The sequence below is a fragment of the Cydia splendana genome, chromosome 6, assembly GCF_910591565.1.
Source record: "Cydia splendana chromosome 6, ilCydSple1.2, whole genome shotgun sequence".
Taxonomy (NCBI): Eukaryota; Metazoa; Arthropoda; class Insecta; order Lepidoptera; family Tortricidae; genus Cydia; species Cydia splendana.
In genome coordinates this window covers 11304789-11323918 of record NC_085965.1, presented here as the reverse complement: position 1 = coordinate 11323918, position 19130 = coordinate 11304789, and the positions used below count along the sequence as shown (strand labels likewise).

Genomic DNA, 19130 nt, shown 5'->3' with positions numbered 1-19130 from the left:
AAATGAGTATAGGCGGTAATGATGCGAGGAAAATATAGAAAATCACGTCACCTCATTCGGGTTAATGGTGCCGTTATTATCATTATAGGCCCAAAGATTATTGCGTAAACTTACACCAATTGACCACGTTCTAATAGTTCTGGCCATAACATTCCATAACAATGCATTTTATTGAAGTAGGATAGTAAGAACGTAATTCATGAACAAACTTTCACCATTTAAGTATATGTAGGCATAGGCAATTCATAGTTATGTTCTAATTCTATATGTTGCTCGGTAGTAGATTTAGATAAGAATAATTCAAGTAATTGACCGAAGCGTTAGCGGAGGTCTCCGTTTTGTTTGACTGGGGCAAACTGCTTTCGTATGTCTGGACGGATGTTCTCCTCTACATGTCGCAATTCTCAACCGATTCTCGTGAAATTTTGTGAGCAGGTTCTATGATTAAATTTTTTTTTGTTGATCCAATTTGGAAATTTTTCAAATGCGGATTGTGGCATAAAGGACTTAATACCAACTGTGATAATCTCAATGAATTAAGTAGTTTTCACTTTTACTTGTTCTAAGCTCATCGCGAGGTCTTCAGCTTACAGACCCGCAATTAACAAAAACCTAAAGATAGGTTATATGCAGTTAAGTACCTATAGTTTTACGCTACATTTTATTCAACGCTAACGACCTAGTTTCCAATTTATAGGGCTGACGTATCGGGTCCACCCAATCAGTGGTCTCCGTGTGGCTCTGTGTTAACAATGCAGATTATTCCGCACCAAACGTCAGTGCCCTACCAATATGCTAGTTAAATACATCGCCCTTTTCGTAATTATGAAAACAGCTTTGGGTATTTACCCATACTTCGATACGCAAGATTTCATCTACAATGTGCCTAAAGTGTATAGAATTTCTATAACGCTGGATAAATTGTTGGAGTATTATGAGAAGAAGCCGTCGAAGGATCCGGAGTGGTATATATCTTTGGGCTTGGCAAGAGGTAAGCTATTTGGTTTGAAATATAAAATAAGAAGATTGCTATATGTAGATACCTCTATTACGTTCATTTCATTATAGTAGGAGAGACCAAGAGGATATTTTTTTGTACTTACTCCAGCGAGTCAGATTAAGTTATGAGTGATATCTTGCTATCTGTGGAGATCTACCTCAACCACTTATAGCATATGTTGGTGGGTTGGTTGGAGGGCAGTTAAAAAAGTCGTCAAGTAGATTGTGGATTTTGGCATTACGGTCCAAGTAAATGGTTTAATTGTGCTATTACTTACTCTGACAATTATATGTACTCATTTAATCTACTATAAACTAAATCTGACGGTTACAATGTAAAAATGTGGTTTCGAACTCCCCACCAATCCACCCACAAACATAAACCGCTAACAGTGGTTAAGGTTGATCTCCACAGGTCGCAAGATATCACTCATATCTTAAAATAACACGCTCGAGTAACACCAAAGAATCCCCTCTTGGGCTCCCCTACTATTATATCGGCCAAATTATTCCTTTGCATCGGTCACCAAAACACGCTCCTAACGAATTAGCGTGGCGTTGATGCCAACGCTAGCAGTGCTAGCACAGTCAAGCGGGAAATGTATGACTTATTATAACGGCCCGGCAACCACAAAGCGATGCAAATTCACTCGTCTTTGTAACTGTTTCTTTTTCTCTAAGTATTTTATGATTTCTTTGTAACAAGTTTTCTCCTTATGGTCTCTATCAATGAAGCACGATTTTTCAACAAATAAGTAATCAAGCACTTGAAGGTAGCTCACTTGTTCATTTACTTTCATATCAATAATGATTTTGCGATAAAAATATCCCTGAGATTTTAATTATGTAATGCCAGACCCGCCCCAACTGGTTATTGTTACCAAGTATATTTTTATCGAAGGTAATATAATTTAAGTATTAACGTAGGTCAACTGGAGTACACAATTAACGAACTGGATAAATCCGTGCCGCCAAAATTAAAGGAGAATCTGCAGAATCTAACGAGGAAGATGGATCGCATCCGTAACAATACCGACATAACGAAGCTGGTCTATCGCAGTAAAGATTATGAATATGGTGAGTTATCTAATCGTTATCAGTTTTATTAACCTTTTTGACGCCGTGTCAAACACAAAAGCAGTCTCTCGGATGCCACGTCACCGAAGCGTCAAAACTAAAATTGAACTTTATGCATAATTATGCACGTAGGTCTATGTTGCTCTGTGGTCTGGACCGATTAATCGGTCTTTGGCGTTGGACCTGCGGTGCGGATATATCGGTAATTGGTGTCCAAAAGGTTAAGCTTATTTGGTCATTTGAGTATGAATTGAAGGTATATTCACATTTGTCCCCGCCCCACGTGACCGACATGAGGCGGAGACAGGTGGGAATTATGCTTATGAATGCCCATCTGTGCCAGGCAGGTACAAATGGGAATACACCGGATTGGAGAATAATTCTTGTCACTTGGAGAAATGAAAATCATAGATACGGTCACAGACTTTAATTGTTAATCCATCTAGGTATCGAATTCAAGCTAATTTGGTTGTCAATTACTAACGGTATGAAATTTCCAATGTAAAGTAAACCCTAAATGACTAAAATCTGAGACTGTCCTGAAGTTGTATTTACCTATAATAGCGATAAGGACGCCTTTTGAAGGCCTGAATCCACCTGGGGCCCGATTTTTGAAATTCGATCGCTCGATTTCGTCACTCGAAAATCGGTGGAAAACGGCGAAATGCAAATTTTTGAAATACGAGCGATAGAAATTTGGAATCGAGTGGTATTGACCACTCGTTTTCAATTCTATTAGTTGAATTTAAATGCCTAGTAGTGGAGATATTATTGAACGAAATACACGAAATCGAGCAGTCGAATTTCAAAAATCGGCTCCAATGAATGTTATTCGAACGTTCCTACAGCTTATTTTAGAGATGCCTCAAGGGCCTATTTTAGATTTAAGCTAGTTATTAATTTCGTTTAGTAGTACCACTGTATATAATATTGTATGTAAATAAATTATTTTTAGAGATTGATTCTACATAATTTATATCTTCTGTCGCTACGAAGATGTAACGACGCAGATAAGTACAATTAGTTAGTGCTTAAAAATAACATTAAGTATACAGAGCAATTTTTTTTCGAACTGGGTTGCGAAACTCGTGTCGAGATTAAAAACTTAACGCACGTTCGTTTGCCCAACAATCGAAGTACGTAACATGGTATTAAAAATTCCGGCAACCGACATTACAAATAGACGTTTAATTTCTCCATGCGTTTACAACGAAAGTATTCTTAGTTGTTTTTGGTCTCATTTATAAGCAGAACACGTAAAAGTTTCCGGCTAGGGTACTCTTGCTGTCGTGGATAAATGCATATAATGTTGTTATGTTGTAGGGGTTGTGCAAAAATCATGCGAGGTGTTTTCGGCTACTTTTTGACCCCCCCTCCCCCTTGGTGATATTTGATGAGGTTTTTGGCTACCCCCCTCCCCCCACACTACATCACGTGTATTTTTTTGAAATTTTTTCATTCGACCCAATTTTAAGATAAATAGTAGTGTATATAGAAAATCTTGTTTATTTTTCTATTTTCGTTAAAAATAGACTCGCCATTTTGAAGTGCAGAGTGAAGGTAATTTATGTTTAACGAAACCGAGAAAAAGTATCTACTCATGTGGTAGGTTTTTTTTTGTTCGTTCGTTCACTGTAGAAAAATACACGTGAGGTTTCCTTATACCCCTCTCCCCCAACGTGATCAATGGTGATTTTTTCGTGACCCCCCTCCCCCTATTGAACCTCGCGTGATTTGTGCACAAGCCCCTATAAGTAGGACTACGATATTTTCAAGCATGATGTTACGAGATAAAATTAGAAGGAAACCAAAAGCGCTCGTTATTGCATACAAATATATTCTTGATTGCTTCCACCCTGGTTTTGATCGCACAGCTAGTATTTTAGTTATGATTCTTGGTTTAGCCATGTTTAGCATAAAGATAAAAGCAGTTTTTTTACGGATTGGTAAATTTTAAAATTTAAGTTTCTTTTTGTCGGAGCTTCTGTTGTTTATCTCAGTCCTGTCACGTAATCACGACAAAAATATTGAAATAATTTTAAATATTTAAATTTATTAAAGTATCCGGACCAACGCACCAGAGATTTAAAAAGGTTTAAATATATCTCAGGCATTTGATAAGAATAACATCAAGTCCAAATTTAAGTTAGTCATATATAGTCAATATCCAATTTAAGTCTCAAGGTAGTGAGTACATAAAACCAAAATGATACATTCACCGGTCTGCAAATTTTGATCATTAATCAAAAATGGTAGGTAGATACTTATGAAATCGATTTGCGTAATATCACGCATTAAATGCAATGTAAGCAATTAAACTTCTCTTCAAAGCACTTGAAGGAAATATACTTAATCTTATTAAGACAAAGATTTCGCACTAAGGAGTTAACGAGCCTTATTTGGTACAATTGGTAGAGTCGTGACTAGATGACTAAAATAGGGCATGAGAATCACTGTTGCAATATAATAAAATTGTGTAATAGAAATAGAATCATAAATGCAGAACATAAATAGATACAATACTTAAAGGCCTATTAGAATAAATAATAAGGTAACCTTCAAATAATGAAAGTTGCAATGTTGTAGTAAAATTTCGCAAAGTACATGTCAGCCAGTGAACACCCAATAAATGTGTCAAGGCCGTTGAAGGAAAGTCCTTCAGGCAATACGTAAGACACTTAATCTTCGATTTTTTTTACCAACATTTTTTTAGTGATCTTTGTTTTTGCTTGTAGATTTTTCAGACAGTACCTACGAGTATAATTATGTCAATTTAGTATAGGTGTGGTATAGGGCATCAAGAGATTCAGGAGATTTTGACAATGGACTGAAACATGGTACATGGTAGTCAGACAAACAGTAGTAGTAGTAGTGTAGTAGTCTAAGGGAATATGGTTGTATAAGTTCAAACAGACAGATAGATGTGGTATATGTATAGTGCTAACGGTATGCCAATAAACGCTGCAATTTGTGTTAAATGCATGAAAATCGGTACGATTGGGGTCAATTTTTAAACCTGCATTTTTTGCTGTCCCTAAAACTCGAAGTCCGTAGGACTAAAAAACTGGGTATGTATATATTTTCATTCAATGTATTATAAGCTTTAAAAAAAATGTAAAACGGTACCTTAAATATTATTTGTGTCTGACAAAATCGCATTTGAAGTTCCAAAAACGGCGAAATTTGCCGTTTTTCGCGTGTCCCAGTGGCGGCATAGCCCAATAAAAAAAATATAACTTTGGATGTACGCAACGTATTATGAATAACATTGTATTTTTATAAAGAGCATTTTCTAGAGAATTGATTTAATCTTTTCGATAAATTAATACGTTATTTAATAAAACAAAGGAAGCCTTTTTATCGTTGTCCCGCGCGGCACTTGTTTTGTTATAACTTAAAGATACCCCCCAAAATCTTCTTTGTCTATTGAATAACGGTTAGATTAAATTTATGACGCAATAGTGCGATTAGTTGGGCGTCGATTGCCATCGAATGTGGACGCGGAAACAGTTTAATTGATATAAAAACCGGTAAGAATTTCTCTTGATATATTTTGGTACGACTACAATGACATTTGTATGGACGCTTAATATGTCGGTACGCAGTCGAAATAAAAATGTGTATTTTATAATAATAGTTGCAAATATAATGTTAAAATATATAATAAGATATACAAGTGAATCGGTTGTATTGTGTAGGAAATTTCACTAAAAATATTATTGGCGACATTTATACGGCTATTTTGACGGCACAAATGTCGATTGTGGCATACAAATGTCGACATAGTGCCATACAAATGTCAAAAAGGTGCCACACAAATGTCGCTACCCATACAACCATTTCCAGTCGCCGTTACGACGCGGTGTTGACACATCTTGTGTCGACACCGTCTGTTTCGGTCACAATTCCAGTCGCAGAGTCGTCGCCGTGTCGACACAGTTACCAGAAATGGGGAAGGGTCGACACATGACACAAAGTGACATAAAGTGTGGTCGCCGTGTGCACACATTGTTTCGGGTTTGCGACTACTTTATGCCAAAATCATTCGTTCATTCGTTCATTTTGTTCCTGTCAAATGGAAACTGTCAGATGGAAAAATACTTAAATAAAAATAAGTGACATTAATACGCCATCTCTTAAACGGATTACAAGACGTAATTATATATTGTTTGCATTTATATTACAATATGACTTAAATTATTATGGGGAATTAAACTGCTCGAGTGATTTGATAAACTAAGTGTAATATAATCAACGCGCCACCACATTGTTGTAGTTTAGCCGGAAATGAAATTGTTTACTTCTCAGTGCCTGTGTTCATAACTATATTATTTGAAGCATTTTTAGTACTTCGATGCGTATACTATACTTAAATAACAGAAATAACGCTTTACATACTACCAAACTTGTTAATTATGATGTATAAATATGGTTTAAGGCTGAGAAATATTGCAGTCACAAAGTAGTTGCAATGTTTCGACTTTGTGTCGACTCTGTGTTGACACATGACACGCGCTGTCAAAAGTAATAACAAAGTTACTGGATTTGCAAAATGGCTCCTTGTGTTGATTTGTTTTCAGATATTCTCAAAGTGTAAAAATGCCGTGGTCAGAGATTGGCATTAATCGATTAACTGTTTATTCGACTAATTAATGGAATAAAAAAAGTTAATTCTCAAATTTTAATCGCGATTAGTTTAGTCGACCTAACATAGATTGAAATTGAATTAATCTGAATATTAATCGAATAAATTATCGATTAAATCTCGATTGAAAGTTGACAGGGGGCCATTTTTGTACGTAAAAATAATAGAAATGTCTTGCATGCAGATGGTAGCAAAACACTTTGTCATAAAAGTCGAGATGGGTGTCGATATATAGGTTTTAGGGAGTGCCGATTTCGAAAATAATGATCATTTTGGAATCCGAAATGGCGGCCATGCACTGTGTCATAAAAGTCGTCATGGATGTCGTTTTATACGTTTTAGGGGGCCCCAATTTTGAAAATGATGACCATTTTGGAATCCAAAATGGCGGCCATGCACTATGTCATAAAAGTCGTCATGGGTGTCGTTTTATAGGTTTTGGGGGGCGCAGATTTAGAAAATGGTAACCATTTTGGATTCCAAAATGGCGGCCATGCACTATGTCATAAAAGTCGTCATGGGTGTCGTTTTATAGGTTTTAGAGGGCGCAGATTTCGAAAATGATGACCATTTTGGATTCCAAGATGGCGGCCATGCACTATGTCATAAAAGTCGTCATGTATGTCGTTTTATAGGTTTTAGGGGGCCCCGCTTTCGAAAATGATGACCATTTTGGAATCCAAAATGGCGGCCATGCACTATGTCATAAAAGTCGTCATGGGTGTCGTTTTATAGGTTTTGGGGGGCGCAGATTTAGAAAATGATAACCATTTTGGATTCCGAAATGGCGGCCATGCACTATGTCATAAAAGTCGTCATGGGTGTCGTTTTATAGGTTTTGGGGGGCGCAAATTTAGAAAATGATAACCATTTTGGATTCCAAAATGGCGGCCATGCACTATGTCATAAAAGTCGTCATGGGTGTCGTTTTATAGGTTTTAGAGGGCGCAAATTTCGAAAATGATGACCATTTTGGATTCCAAGATGGCGGCCATGCACTATGTCATAAAAGTCGTCATGTATGTCGTTTTATAGGTTTTAGGGGGCCCCGCTTTCGAAAATGATAACCATTTTGGAATCCAAAATGGCGGCCATGCACTATGTCATAAAAGTCGTCATGGGTGTCGTTTTATAGGTTTTGGGGGGCGCAGATTTAGAACATGATAACCATTTTGGATTCCAAAATGGCGGCCATGCACTATGTCATAAAAGTCGTCATGGGTGTCGTTTTATAGGTTTTGGGGGGCGCAGATTTAGAAAATGATAACCATTTTGGATTCCAAAATGGCGGCCATGCACTATGTCATAAAAGTCGTCATGGGTGTCGTTTTATAGGTTTTAGAGGGCGCAGATTTCGAAAATGATGACCATTTTGGATTCCAAGATGGCGGCCATGCACTATGTCATAAAAGTCGTCATGTATGTCGTTTTATAGGTTTTAGGGGGCCCCGCTTTCGAAAATGATGACCATTTTGGAATCCAAAATGGCGGCCATGCACTATGTCATAAAAGTCGTCATGGGTGTCGTTTTATAGGTTTTGGGGGGCGCAGATTTCGAAAATGATAACCATTTTTGATTCCAAAATGGCGGCCATGCACTATGTCATAAAAGTCGTCATGGGTGTCGTTTTATAGGTTTTGGGGGGCGCAGATTTAGAAAATGATAACCATTTTGGATTCCAAAATGGCGGCCATGCACTATGTCATAAAAGTCGTCATGGGTGTCGTTTTATAGGTTTTAGAGGGCGCAGATTTCGAAAATGATGACCATTTTGGATTCCAAGATGGCGGCCATGCACTATGTCATAAAAGTCGTCATGTATGTCGTTTTATAGGTTTTAGGGGGCCCCGCTTTCGAAAATGATGACCATTTTGGAATCCAAAATGGCGGCCATGCACTATGTCATAAAAGTCGTCATGGATGTCGTTTTATAGGTTTCTGGGGGCGCAGATTTCGAAAATGATGACTATTTTGGATTCCACTTTTATGACAAAATACGTAGCCGCCATCTTGGATTATAAAATGATCATCGTTTTCGAATTCTGCACTCCCTAAAACCTATAAATCGACATCCGTGACGACGCAAGTTATCTTTATTTTCAGATCTAACAAATTGCTACAGAATACAAAGGACAAAAAAGAAGCGAGGAGGTAATGAAACAAGCAAAAATACAGATGATTCCTCGACGCAATTGGGTGATTCTTAAATTGTGTCCAGATTTTTTTTGTCATAAAAGTTTATATTTTTCACATATTACTCTCACAAGTTCCGTGACATTTCGACCTTGTAATTTTTTAAGTAAATGTTTTTGTTTATCTATGAGGATCTCACTAGAATAGTATAATCAAGGTATGTTTATATTTGATGAATGAAATAGTAACGCAAAAAAAAATATATTTGTGTCTTATATTCCTGCCGAAGACTTTTATTTTACCTTTTCCTTCTACACAAGTTTGGCCAAGTAATAAGAATTTAGGGCTCTCAATTTTATTTTGACTTCTACAACAGTAAAGCTACGAGGCCATGTTTGGTATCGTTTTCGTATAAATTCGCAGTACCAAATTTAGTTAAGGTATCACATTGACACCATTCCGAAGTAAAAACATATAAACTTATTAAAATACTTTCTTTTAAACTCCTCTTCACGCTTAAACTGCTGAACAGTTTTAATTTAAATTTGGTACACATATATTTTGAGTCCCGAGACAGGATATAATAAGTTATCTCAAAAATCATCCTTTAAAGGTGTGAAATGAGGTGTAGGGGGGAATTCAGAATTGACTTCTTGAAGAATACTGTTTAAGTTTAGGTTTGAAGTCATGTTTTTTCATCATTTTTAACTAAATCAAAGATGTAGACCATCCCAAATTTCATATAAATCGGTTCAGCGGTTATTGATTTCCCGTACAAATTTCCACGCCACTTTTCACACCTTCAAAAGATGATTTTGGTTATAAGATCTATCCTATGTCCTGTTCCGGGACGCAAACTATTTCTATACCAAATTTCAACGAAATCGGTTCAGCGGTTAAGCGTCAAGAAGAGTTTCAAAAAAACCGGCCAAGTGCGAGTCGGACTCGCGTATTAAGGGTTCCGTACATTAAGTCCGACTCGCGCTTGACTGCACATTTCTAATAGGTTTTCCTGTCATCTATAGGTAAAGAACTATTTTGTGTATTCAGACGGACATACATACAGACGCACGAGTGATCCTATAAGGGTTCCGTTTTTTCCTTTTGAGGTACGGAACCCTAAAAAGATTTATTTTTATTTTGTGGAATGGTGTCAATGTGATATCTTAAATGGATTCAGCACCCCAGATTTATACGAAAACGATACCAAACACGGCCTAGCACCTTCACTGATATAGATATATCAAATTAAAATTGAGAGCCCTAAATAAACTTTCAAGAGCGGATATCTCAAAAACTATTCAACATATCGAAAAAATTGACTGAATAAACTTGTAACAAATTAAATAAACTTTCATTTTGTATAAGTGGCCATGTCGCTGAGATGCATAGTTTCCGAGATATAATCGAAAAACGGGAAAATGGGACCTTCAAAGCCCCCTCTCTCCCCCCCCCCCGCTCAAGGGCTACGGCCGGGGACTTTTGATATGTTCACCTCCTAACTTGTCAAACCGAGTTACGGAGTCAAAAATTGTGTTCCGAGCATTTCCCTCTACAACTTTTGGAGCATTCGTTGCCTGACCTAAGTAGCTTATTGAATTTCTTTAAAAACTTTTCTGTAAAAGGTTGACGGGTGTTGGGTGTTTATATGGTTTCGGTCGATTATTATCATTTGCATTGCCCATGATGACTTACTAGAATTACGAGCACACGAGACACTAATAGTAGTTTGACAAACCTTGGTTTTCAAGAGGTATTTTATATTGACATTTGCTGTCACAAATTTGCTGTCAGATTTAGTCGCAAACCGCACGCAAAGTGCACACAAATGTGTCGACACCTTGTTACGGAAAAGTGTAGACACGGCGACGACACTTTGTTTCGAAACAATTCTAGACACATTGTGTGGACTCTGTTACGACACATCTGACATTTAGTTACCACTTTGTGATTCTGCGACTGGAATGGTTATATGGGTAGGGTATTATAAATGCCACAAAAATAATAAATGGTGCCATAAAAAAGTAGATACTGCCATACAATGTCGAAAAAATGCCATAGGTATATATGTCAAAAGCGCCTTACAAATGGCTAAATAGTGCCATACAAATGTCGATATTTAAACGTCCATATCTAACTAACTATAAAAATTGGAGTGGTGTCTCGTACAGTATATTTTTTGTTGTTAAGAACCCTTTCTAAAACTATGATTATAAATCAGTATTTCCAAAAAAAAAAATTGCCATACAAATGTCGAAAAAACACCCTCTTCAAAAATTGAGCCTGATCTTTAGGCCATTTGAATCAATTTGACCCGTAGCACCAAAAAAAAGAGGAGTTTTGATGTCATCTTTTTTTTATTGGAAATATAAAATTTTTGTTAAGAAACCTATCGTGTGTGGTATTAAATGAAAGGGCTTTTTAAGCCGATTCATAAATATATCACATCATTACATTTTAGTATATTTTTTAATTAGAATAAATATAATTTTCAATACATACCAAGTTTGGGCTTCTCCAGATGCCATACCGTTCAATTTTTTTAGGGTTCCGTACCCAAAGGGTAAAACGGGACCCTATTACTAAGACTTCGCTGTCCGTCCGTCCGTCCGTCTGTCACCAGGCTGTATCTCACGAACCGTGATAGCTAGACAGTTGAAATTTTCACAGATGATGTATTTCTGTTGCCGCTATAACAACAAATACTAAAAACAGAATAAAATAAAGATTTAAATGGGGCTCCCATACAACAAACGTGATTTTTGACCAAAGTTAAGCAACGTCGGGAGTGGTCAGTACTTGGATGGGTGACCGTTTTTTTTTGCTTTTTTTTTTGTTTTTTTTTTATATGGTACGGAACCCTTCGAGCGCGAGTCCGACTCGCACTTGCCCGATTTTTTTGTAAAACATACCTCAAGTTATACCTAATATCCTCATATCTAACCCTAAGAAAGCAAAGCCCTTTCATTTAATATCACACACGATAGGTTTCTGATCAATCTTTTTTACCATACAAAATAAAGTTGACGTCATAATTTCTCTCCAGTTTTTTTTGGTGCTACGGGTCAAATTGGTTCAAATGGTCTAAAGGTCAATCGTACCGATGTTCATACCTTTAACACCATTTGCAGCATTTTACTGAATTTCGGGGTGTACCGCTAACACTAATAAGGGCTTAATGTTGACTACCGTTATAAATAAGAATAGAAGGAAATATCTAGTGTTTCTTTTCGAGGTAAAAATCTTACCAAAGTAGTATATAGCAATAAAGTACTTTTGGATTAATTAATGTTTTAGTGGCCAAGGCCATATTCGAGAACTTGGACGTCCTATCGAGCATCATGGAGCCGATAACCCTCGGCACGATGGGCACCCAGAAGCCTTATCGGTTCGACTTCGAGCAGTACGTGCAGGAAGCCAGGACTAAAATGCCGGGAAGAAAAGCCGCAGGTGAGGTGGTTTTTGGGATAAAGTTGATATGGGAATTTTAGGGTAATACTTAAAGACGGACTACGCTCTAGCTGCAACTTGCAGATAAATTATGCAGTGTGTGCATATCGTTTTGACATGAGTAACAGATGTCTCCTATCCTTTCGAGTAAATAAGTAAATGCGCTGAAACGTGATCTGTAATCAAGACGTGTTTCGCGTATTCAATTTGAAATTGTAGCGGGTAATTCGATCAACATGCGTATTGTATTTAGATTCTCAACTTCATTTTTATCGACGAATTAAGCTAGATAAAGGTGCCTGTTTCTCCAAAATTTCAGATGCATGCACAATGCAGCTTCTAGTATCAGCCATGGAGACACAAACGACGCAGTCCGACGGATCCTGTGAACTGTCCCCCGAATGCAGCCAGCAAATCATGAAGGGTTCCGGCCTGGCTTTCCAGCAGACCAGCCGCCTCCGCGCGGCCACGCTCGCCCGCCTCTTCGACTGTATGGACGGAGTGGACCTTGGCGCCCAGATATACAAACTGTGCATACAAATATACAAGGAGACGAAGTCGCTCGAGGCTTGGGACCATCCGGCGGGGACTAGGACTATTTTCATGCAGCAAGGTAAGTTTCTGGGCCTCATTTAGGGGCGGTTTCGAAACACCGTCTCAATAATAATAAGGCCTTTATTAGGGAATAATAATAGTACCTACTTATTTCATCCGTTATACCAGAGTAAGTAAGGTAAGTAATTAGATGTAATAATTAATTACTTAGAGTACAGTTGATTCTAATCGCGTTTTATGAGTCTTGTTGAATGGCAGATTGCAACAGACATTCACTCAGTAAATAGTGTAATTTGATGATACGCACTCGATGAAGACCGATTTTTATCATTGCATAAAACCACTACTATAATGTTACAAGTAATTTCAGCCGACTTACCATTACCACATAGGTACTCCGTAAAAGTGGCCCGAATGTGGAACGTGCAGAATATTATTTATTTAACCGTCACTGAACACGAACAGTACAAATAATATATAATATACCTAAGATCTCATATATAAACAAGCGATATCATCAAAACAAGAGGGCCTAAGCAAAGGTTTAGGACTATGACATAAACTCCTGCTTAAAATATTGAACAAAATGAGGTCGATGGATGCAATACGAGTATATATGTTGACAATTTCAATTTTATTTAACGAGACTTTACTGTTACGTGAGGTACACCATCAGTGGCGCGAAGTATCATTATTCAAAAATTTCCGTCCTGAAAATTTTATTTAAGTACTTACCTGTAAAGTTTTATGAATAAGGGGGTAAATATTTTGTGTGAGTAAACGTAAATACCGGTTCCAGTCATGTACTGCGCACACCATGGTTACGGAGAGTTTATCAAGCCCCGCTGGATGAACAAGATCATATCTTGGCAAGAGCCGAAGGGCTGCTACTCAGACGATCGCCGGCCCTTCATGAGACTTACGGGCTTCGTGACCGCGGCTCCACCTGCCCAAAAAGAGCGTGAGGTAGGTCTAAAGGGGCCCACTGATTAACAGTCCGCCGGACGGTATCGGCCTGTCAGAACAAAATATACGTATATAAAATACCGTCCAGCGGACTGTTAATCAGTGCGCCCCTTTAGCCTTAAAACATTTTAATAACAGGAGTCGCCTTTAATATAAGAGCTTACCCGAAAACCTTGCACAATTGTGCAAACTTTTGTATGGACTGACGTTTATCTGACATGGCTATTTGTACGTTACGTACGGATCATGTACAAATAGCCATACATTTGACGTGCCTCTTCCCCGCAAAAATCGGCAGACTGTTTTGTACAGAAAATAACAGCCAAGGCGTCTCCAGTTACTAAATGCTCTTAAGGTCTTAGCCCACACTTCAGACACATATGCATTCATGAATATTTGTCATTGTTTAAACATGGCATTCGTTTTTTTTATCAATTCAATAGGGGATATTACTGTAATGATCTGCCGCCAGAGTGCAGCACTACCGACTCTAGTAAATTCATAGACTAACTTAAACTGTGCCTTAAACTGTTTTTTGACAACTTTTCACAGACAATAAAATAAATATGACATTGAGGCATCAAGGCGGTTTGTTAACATAGCTAGTTTGTTAGTGCACGACACCTTGCACTTTGTGACTATGCGCTGAAACTTGGCACAGTTGATTCTTAGCTGGTCATGAGCAGATACAGACCGGGAGACCTCGAGAGCCACGTCTCATTTAGTGGGGGGAGGGGGGAAGTTCAACGCCGCCGCGCTTCACTTGGAGCAACATTTCTCTAAAACTGTACCTATTAGGGCATGTGATATATCATTTTCGGTTAAATTAAGGACGAGGAATTTTTTTTTGGAACCAAAACAATGCACTTTCTAACAAAAAAAAATACATAAAGTAGAAAAGACAAAAAAACGTATCTTGGATTTTTTCATAATTAACAATTTTTTTTTAAAGTGTAGTAGGAATCTGAAAACAAAAAATATAGTTGTAAAGCTACACTTATTACGTTTAAGAAAATATATAGTTTATTATACAAAACTGTTGATAAATGGGAGATAAAAAATAATATTAAACGTGGGCCAGAGTGATCTCAATACAAAATATTATGAATGTGGGAAAGTTACTTATAATTTGTTCTACAATCGTTTATTTTTCTTGTTTTTCGTAAATAACTCGTAAACGGTAGCCCACAGCCAAAAAATATCTTTTACGTAAATAATCTGTTTCAGATTTCTTATAAAATAAGTGCTCCTTTTTTTCGCTAAGATCAATATTAAAAAAAATATTGAAGGGAGAAAATAAATACTAAGGTCCTCTTTTTTAGTCATTCGTAAATAACCCGTAAAGGATGTCCAATAGCAAAAAATATTTTAACACAAGAATAATTAGCATAAAATTTCCTACAAAAAAGGTTATTCAAACTTTTTCGCTAGGATCAATATTTAAAAAGGGGACCTTAGAATTTATTTTCTCTCTTTAATATCGTTTTTAATATTGATCGTAGCGAAAAAGTTCGAATGACCTTTTTTGTAGGAAATTTTATGTAAATTATTCATGTACTAAAAATTTTTTTGCTATTGGCCTTCGTTTACGAGTTATTTACGAATGACTAAAAAAGGGGACCTAAGTATTTATTTTCTCCCTTCAATATTTTTTTTAATATTGATGGTAGCGAAAAACAGTAGTACTTATTGTATAAGAAATCTGAAACAGATTATTTACGTAAAAGATATTTTTTGGCTGTGGGCTACCGTTTACGAGTTATTTACGAAAAACAAGAAAAATAAACGATTGTAGAACAAATTATAAGTAACTTTCCCACATTCATAATATTTTGTATTGAGATCACTCTGACCCACGCTTAATATTATTTTTTATCTCCCATTTATCAACAGTTTTGTATATTAAACTATATATTTTCTTAAACGTAATAAGTGTAGCTTTACGACTGTATTTTTTGTTTTCAGATTCCTGCTACACTTTAAAAAAAATTGGTAATTATGAAAATATCAAAAATACGTTTTTTAGTCTTTTCTACTTTATGCTTTTTTTTTGTTAGAAAGTGCATTGTTTTTGTTCCATAACTAGATTCCTCATCCTTAATTTATCCGAAAATGATATATTACATTCCCTAATAGGTATATTTTTAGAGAAATGTTGCTCCAAGTGAAGCGCGGCAGCGTCGAACTTTCCCCCTCTCTCCCCCCCCCCCACTAAATGAGAGGTGGCTCTCGGCGGCTCCCGGTCTGTATCTGCTAAGACCAGCTAAGAATCAACTGTGCCAAGTTTCAGCGCATAGTCTCAAAGTGCAAGGTCCCCATACAACGGTGTGCAGTAACAAAGCAGCTAACAAGGGCCTACCGGTAAACGCGAAAATCGATATTTAGTCTTAAAACATTTATTTACATACAATATATATACAGTGGTACTACTAAACGAAATTAATAACTAGCTTAAATCTAATTTAGTTATTTGCCTCTTTATCGCTCGAATATGCAAGAGTGATAGAGAGGCAGAAACCGAACTTTCGATTGTCGTGTTTCACGGTAGGCCATGTGATTGACGTAGTGACGCATGATGTGTCATTGATGTTTGTTTACTGTATGTGCTAGTTGTGCCACCTAAGCAGAGCTTTGCCTAATATTCCCTATTAGTTTACATCTTTTTAAATTTTTCGAAGGAGGAGTACCGTGTGAAGAAGGCCGCAGCATCGGAAGGTGGTCCCTGCAACTCGCTAACTTCCGCCATGGCGCTGGGCTCGTTGGTGGTGTACATACGAGCCTTACTTGAAACGGATCAGGCTTTCCAGTACGATGTATTGGAATAACACTCCCTGTTTCAAACACTCACTAATTACATTTTAAGACTCATTCACATCTCGAGCGAACACCACAATATCTACAAGATCAATATTGTCATTGCGTAATGTGTTCTGCATAGTTTGGAAACAAATAAATTTAGTTTAATTTATACGTCTCGTGTTTAAAATTATAATAATAAAATAATTATTTAGTGCGTTGAATAGGGTATTATACTGTATTTAAAATAAATTATTTTACACCATGCATGAAATAAAGCACCAGATAATTATTAGAAAAACACAGATAGGAGTTATTTTTAAACACAAGTTCTAATTAGGTGAGTTGACCGTGACGTCACGATGTAATGTTTCATATAAATTCCATATTATTAGCTAATCGTTATGACCAGTGATCGTACATTTTCCAGCATTTTTGGTGCACGAAGTGTTGTTAACGGAATTGGTATAAATAATTTCAACCCTAATGATTAATTAGCGTTTATTACGTTGATATTAACCTTAATTTACCATTTCAGTTGAAATTATCTATACCAATTCCGTTAACACCACGCGAATCGATTTAGTGCAGCGGAGTGGTGTTAACGGAATTGGTATAAATAATTTCAACCCTAATGATGAATTAGCGTTAATTACGTTAATATTAACCTTAATTTACCATTTTAGTTGAAATTATCTATACCAATTCCGTTAACACCACTCTGCTGCACCAAAAATGGTGGAAAATGTACGATCACTGGTTATGACAGTTCTAAAAAAGTAACTGATATGACTAGTAGGAAAATACCCTATTGTTTATCACAATTAAATAAAAGTTAATCCCTGGCATCGCCGGACACCCATTTATAAAAAAAAATTACAACAGCCAAATTACAGCTTGGGCGAAAATGCTTTCGTATGTCCGGATGTTCTCTACAGGTCGCAATTCTCAACATATTTATGTATTTTTTATTAAACAATTTCATTAATTAATTTAATTAGGATTGTTTAGAGTTAGACCAAGAAAAGTCTGCAGCGATTTTTATAGCCAACGCCTTAGCGCCACTTGCACCTTTCCACTAAGCCGGGGTTAAACGGTTAAACCTGGAGTTACCATGGTTACCAATACAATTTGACACTTGGTTTACGGTTTAACCGATTAACCCCGGGTTAGTGGGATGGTGCAAGTGGGCCTTAGAGGATATTATAAGTATTATAACCAAACGGAGACACCTTGTCTGTAATTTTCGGTACATAATAGGGAGGGGCACGTCAGATATATATCTGACGTGCCCCTCCCCCGCAAAAATCGGCTATTTATTTATGGCTATTTTTACGTTATCTATACAGGTAACGTAAAAATAGCCATTTCAGATAAACGTCAGTCCATACAATGTGTATGCCCATTGGCCGCCTATTTTCGACAGAGGGGAACGCCTGTTAATGGCTACTGCGTTTGGTTATATCCTCTAAGGCCAACGCAGTGCAAGTGTTATTTATGCGTCATAATTTCATAGAAGTTTTAACTTTAAAATAAAAATTGCACTACGTGGACTATCAAAATCGCTGCAGACTTTTTTTGGTCTAACTTTGGTCAACTCTAGTAGAGTCTGTGCGTAAAGAGAAGAGTCGTGGAATGTATGGGGCCCAATACATACCACGACTCTTCTCTTTCTACACAGACTCTAAATCATTTTATCTAATACACACTTATCATAAACTCTCTATGACGCCTTCAAAATCCGTAAATAATGGCCCACATTACGATAAACTGTTTTGTTACAGAAAATTTCTTATCTGTGAAAATGTGGTAATAGCTTCATTACTATATCAAAATCGATTTGGTAATGCATTCAAATTTCGAACATCTCTAAAAAAAGCAATTTGATTTGACCCTTATTCTAATATCAGTCGAGATGACGTTTTATTCGAATCAAATGACAATTGCATACAATATTATTATTGCCAAACCCGCATGTAAGTTGGTATCGGACGATATGGTAATCGACCCCGACTCTAGTTTGTCTCTGAATTAAAAAAAAACTACGGATGCGTGACATTGACATGCGTGAAAAAAGTTTTCTTTTGGCGCCATTTGACGTACAGTTTATATTTTAATTAATTTGTAAGTAAAAAATAATTTGTTTTGTTGTTTTTAAAGTAACTATAACAAAAGTTTCGTGTAAAATGTGCGATAAAGATACTTCGGAGACGCCAGCTCATATCCGCGAGTTCCGCCAGAGAGGAAAGTGCCCCAATGTCGGCTGTAATATGAGGTTGGTGAATATATCATAGAAACTTTATAATATGTGTGTAGTTAAAGCAGTGTATGTAACTGTACATAATTAGGCATTAAAACACTCGTGTGATACTATTATGAAACTCATTTCATTCGTTTCATTAACCCACACTCGTATTTTAATGCCTTTCATTATGTAGAGTCTGTTCGGAAAGAGAAGAGTCGTGGAATGTATTGGGCCCCATACATTCCACGACTCTTCTCTTTCCG

The 19130-nt window shown here is 36.8% G+C and overlaps 2 protein-coding genes across 2 annotated transcripts in view; one reads left to right on the top strand and one right to left on the bottom strand.

Moving 5' to 3' along the window:
- LOC134791442 (uncharacterized) overlaps window positions 1-19130 on the bottom strand; it is a 251576-nt gene that overhangs the window by 201688 nt on the left and 30758 nt on the right. The gene's annotated exons all lie outside the window — the stretch shown is intronic.
- LOC134791437 (UPF0764 protein C16orf89 homolog) lies at window positions 624-16796 on the top strand. Its single transcript, XM_063762458.1, has 6 exons — window positions 624-991; window positions 1927-2076; window positions 12153-12305; window positions 12625-12918; window positions 13660-13826; window positions 16505-16796. The coding sequence occupies exons 1-6, from the start codon at window positions 793-795 to the stop codon at window positions 16649-16651; spliced, it is 1110 nt and encodes a 369-aa protein (XP_063618528.1). The 5' UTR covers window positions 624-792; the 3' UTR covers window positions 16652-16796.

Bases quoted from the DNA above. Each gene is read 5' to 3' on its own strand.
- LOC134791437 (XM_063762458.1), top strand. From the start codon at position 793: ATGCTAGTTAAATACATCGCCCTTTTCGTAATTATGAAAACAGCTTTG. The intron at 2,077-12,152 runs GTGAGTTATCTA...TTAATGTTTTAG, and splicing joins CAGTAAAGATTATGAATATG to TGGCCAAGGCCATATTCGAG. The intron at 13,827-16,504 runs GTAGGTCTAAAG...AATTTTTCGAAG, and splicing joins CTGCCCAAAAAGAGCGTGAG to GAGGAGTACCGTGTGAAGAA.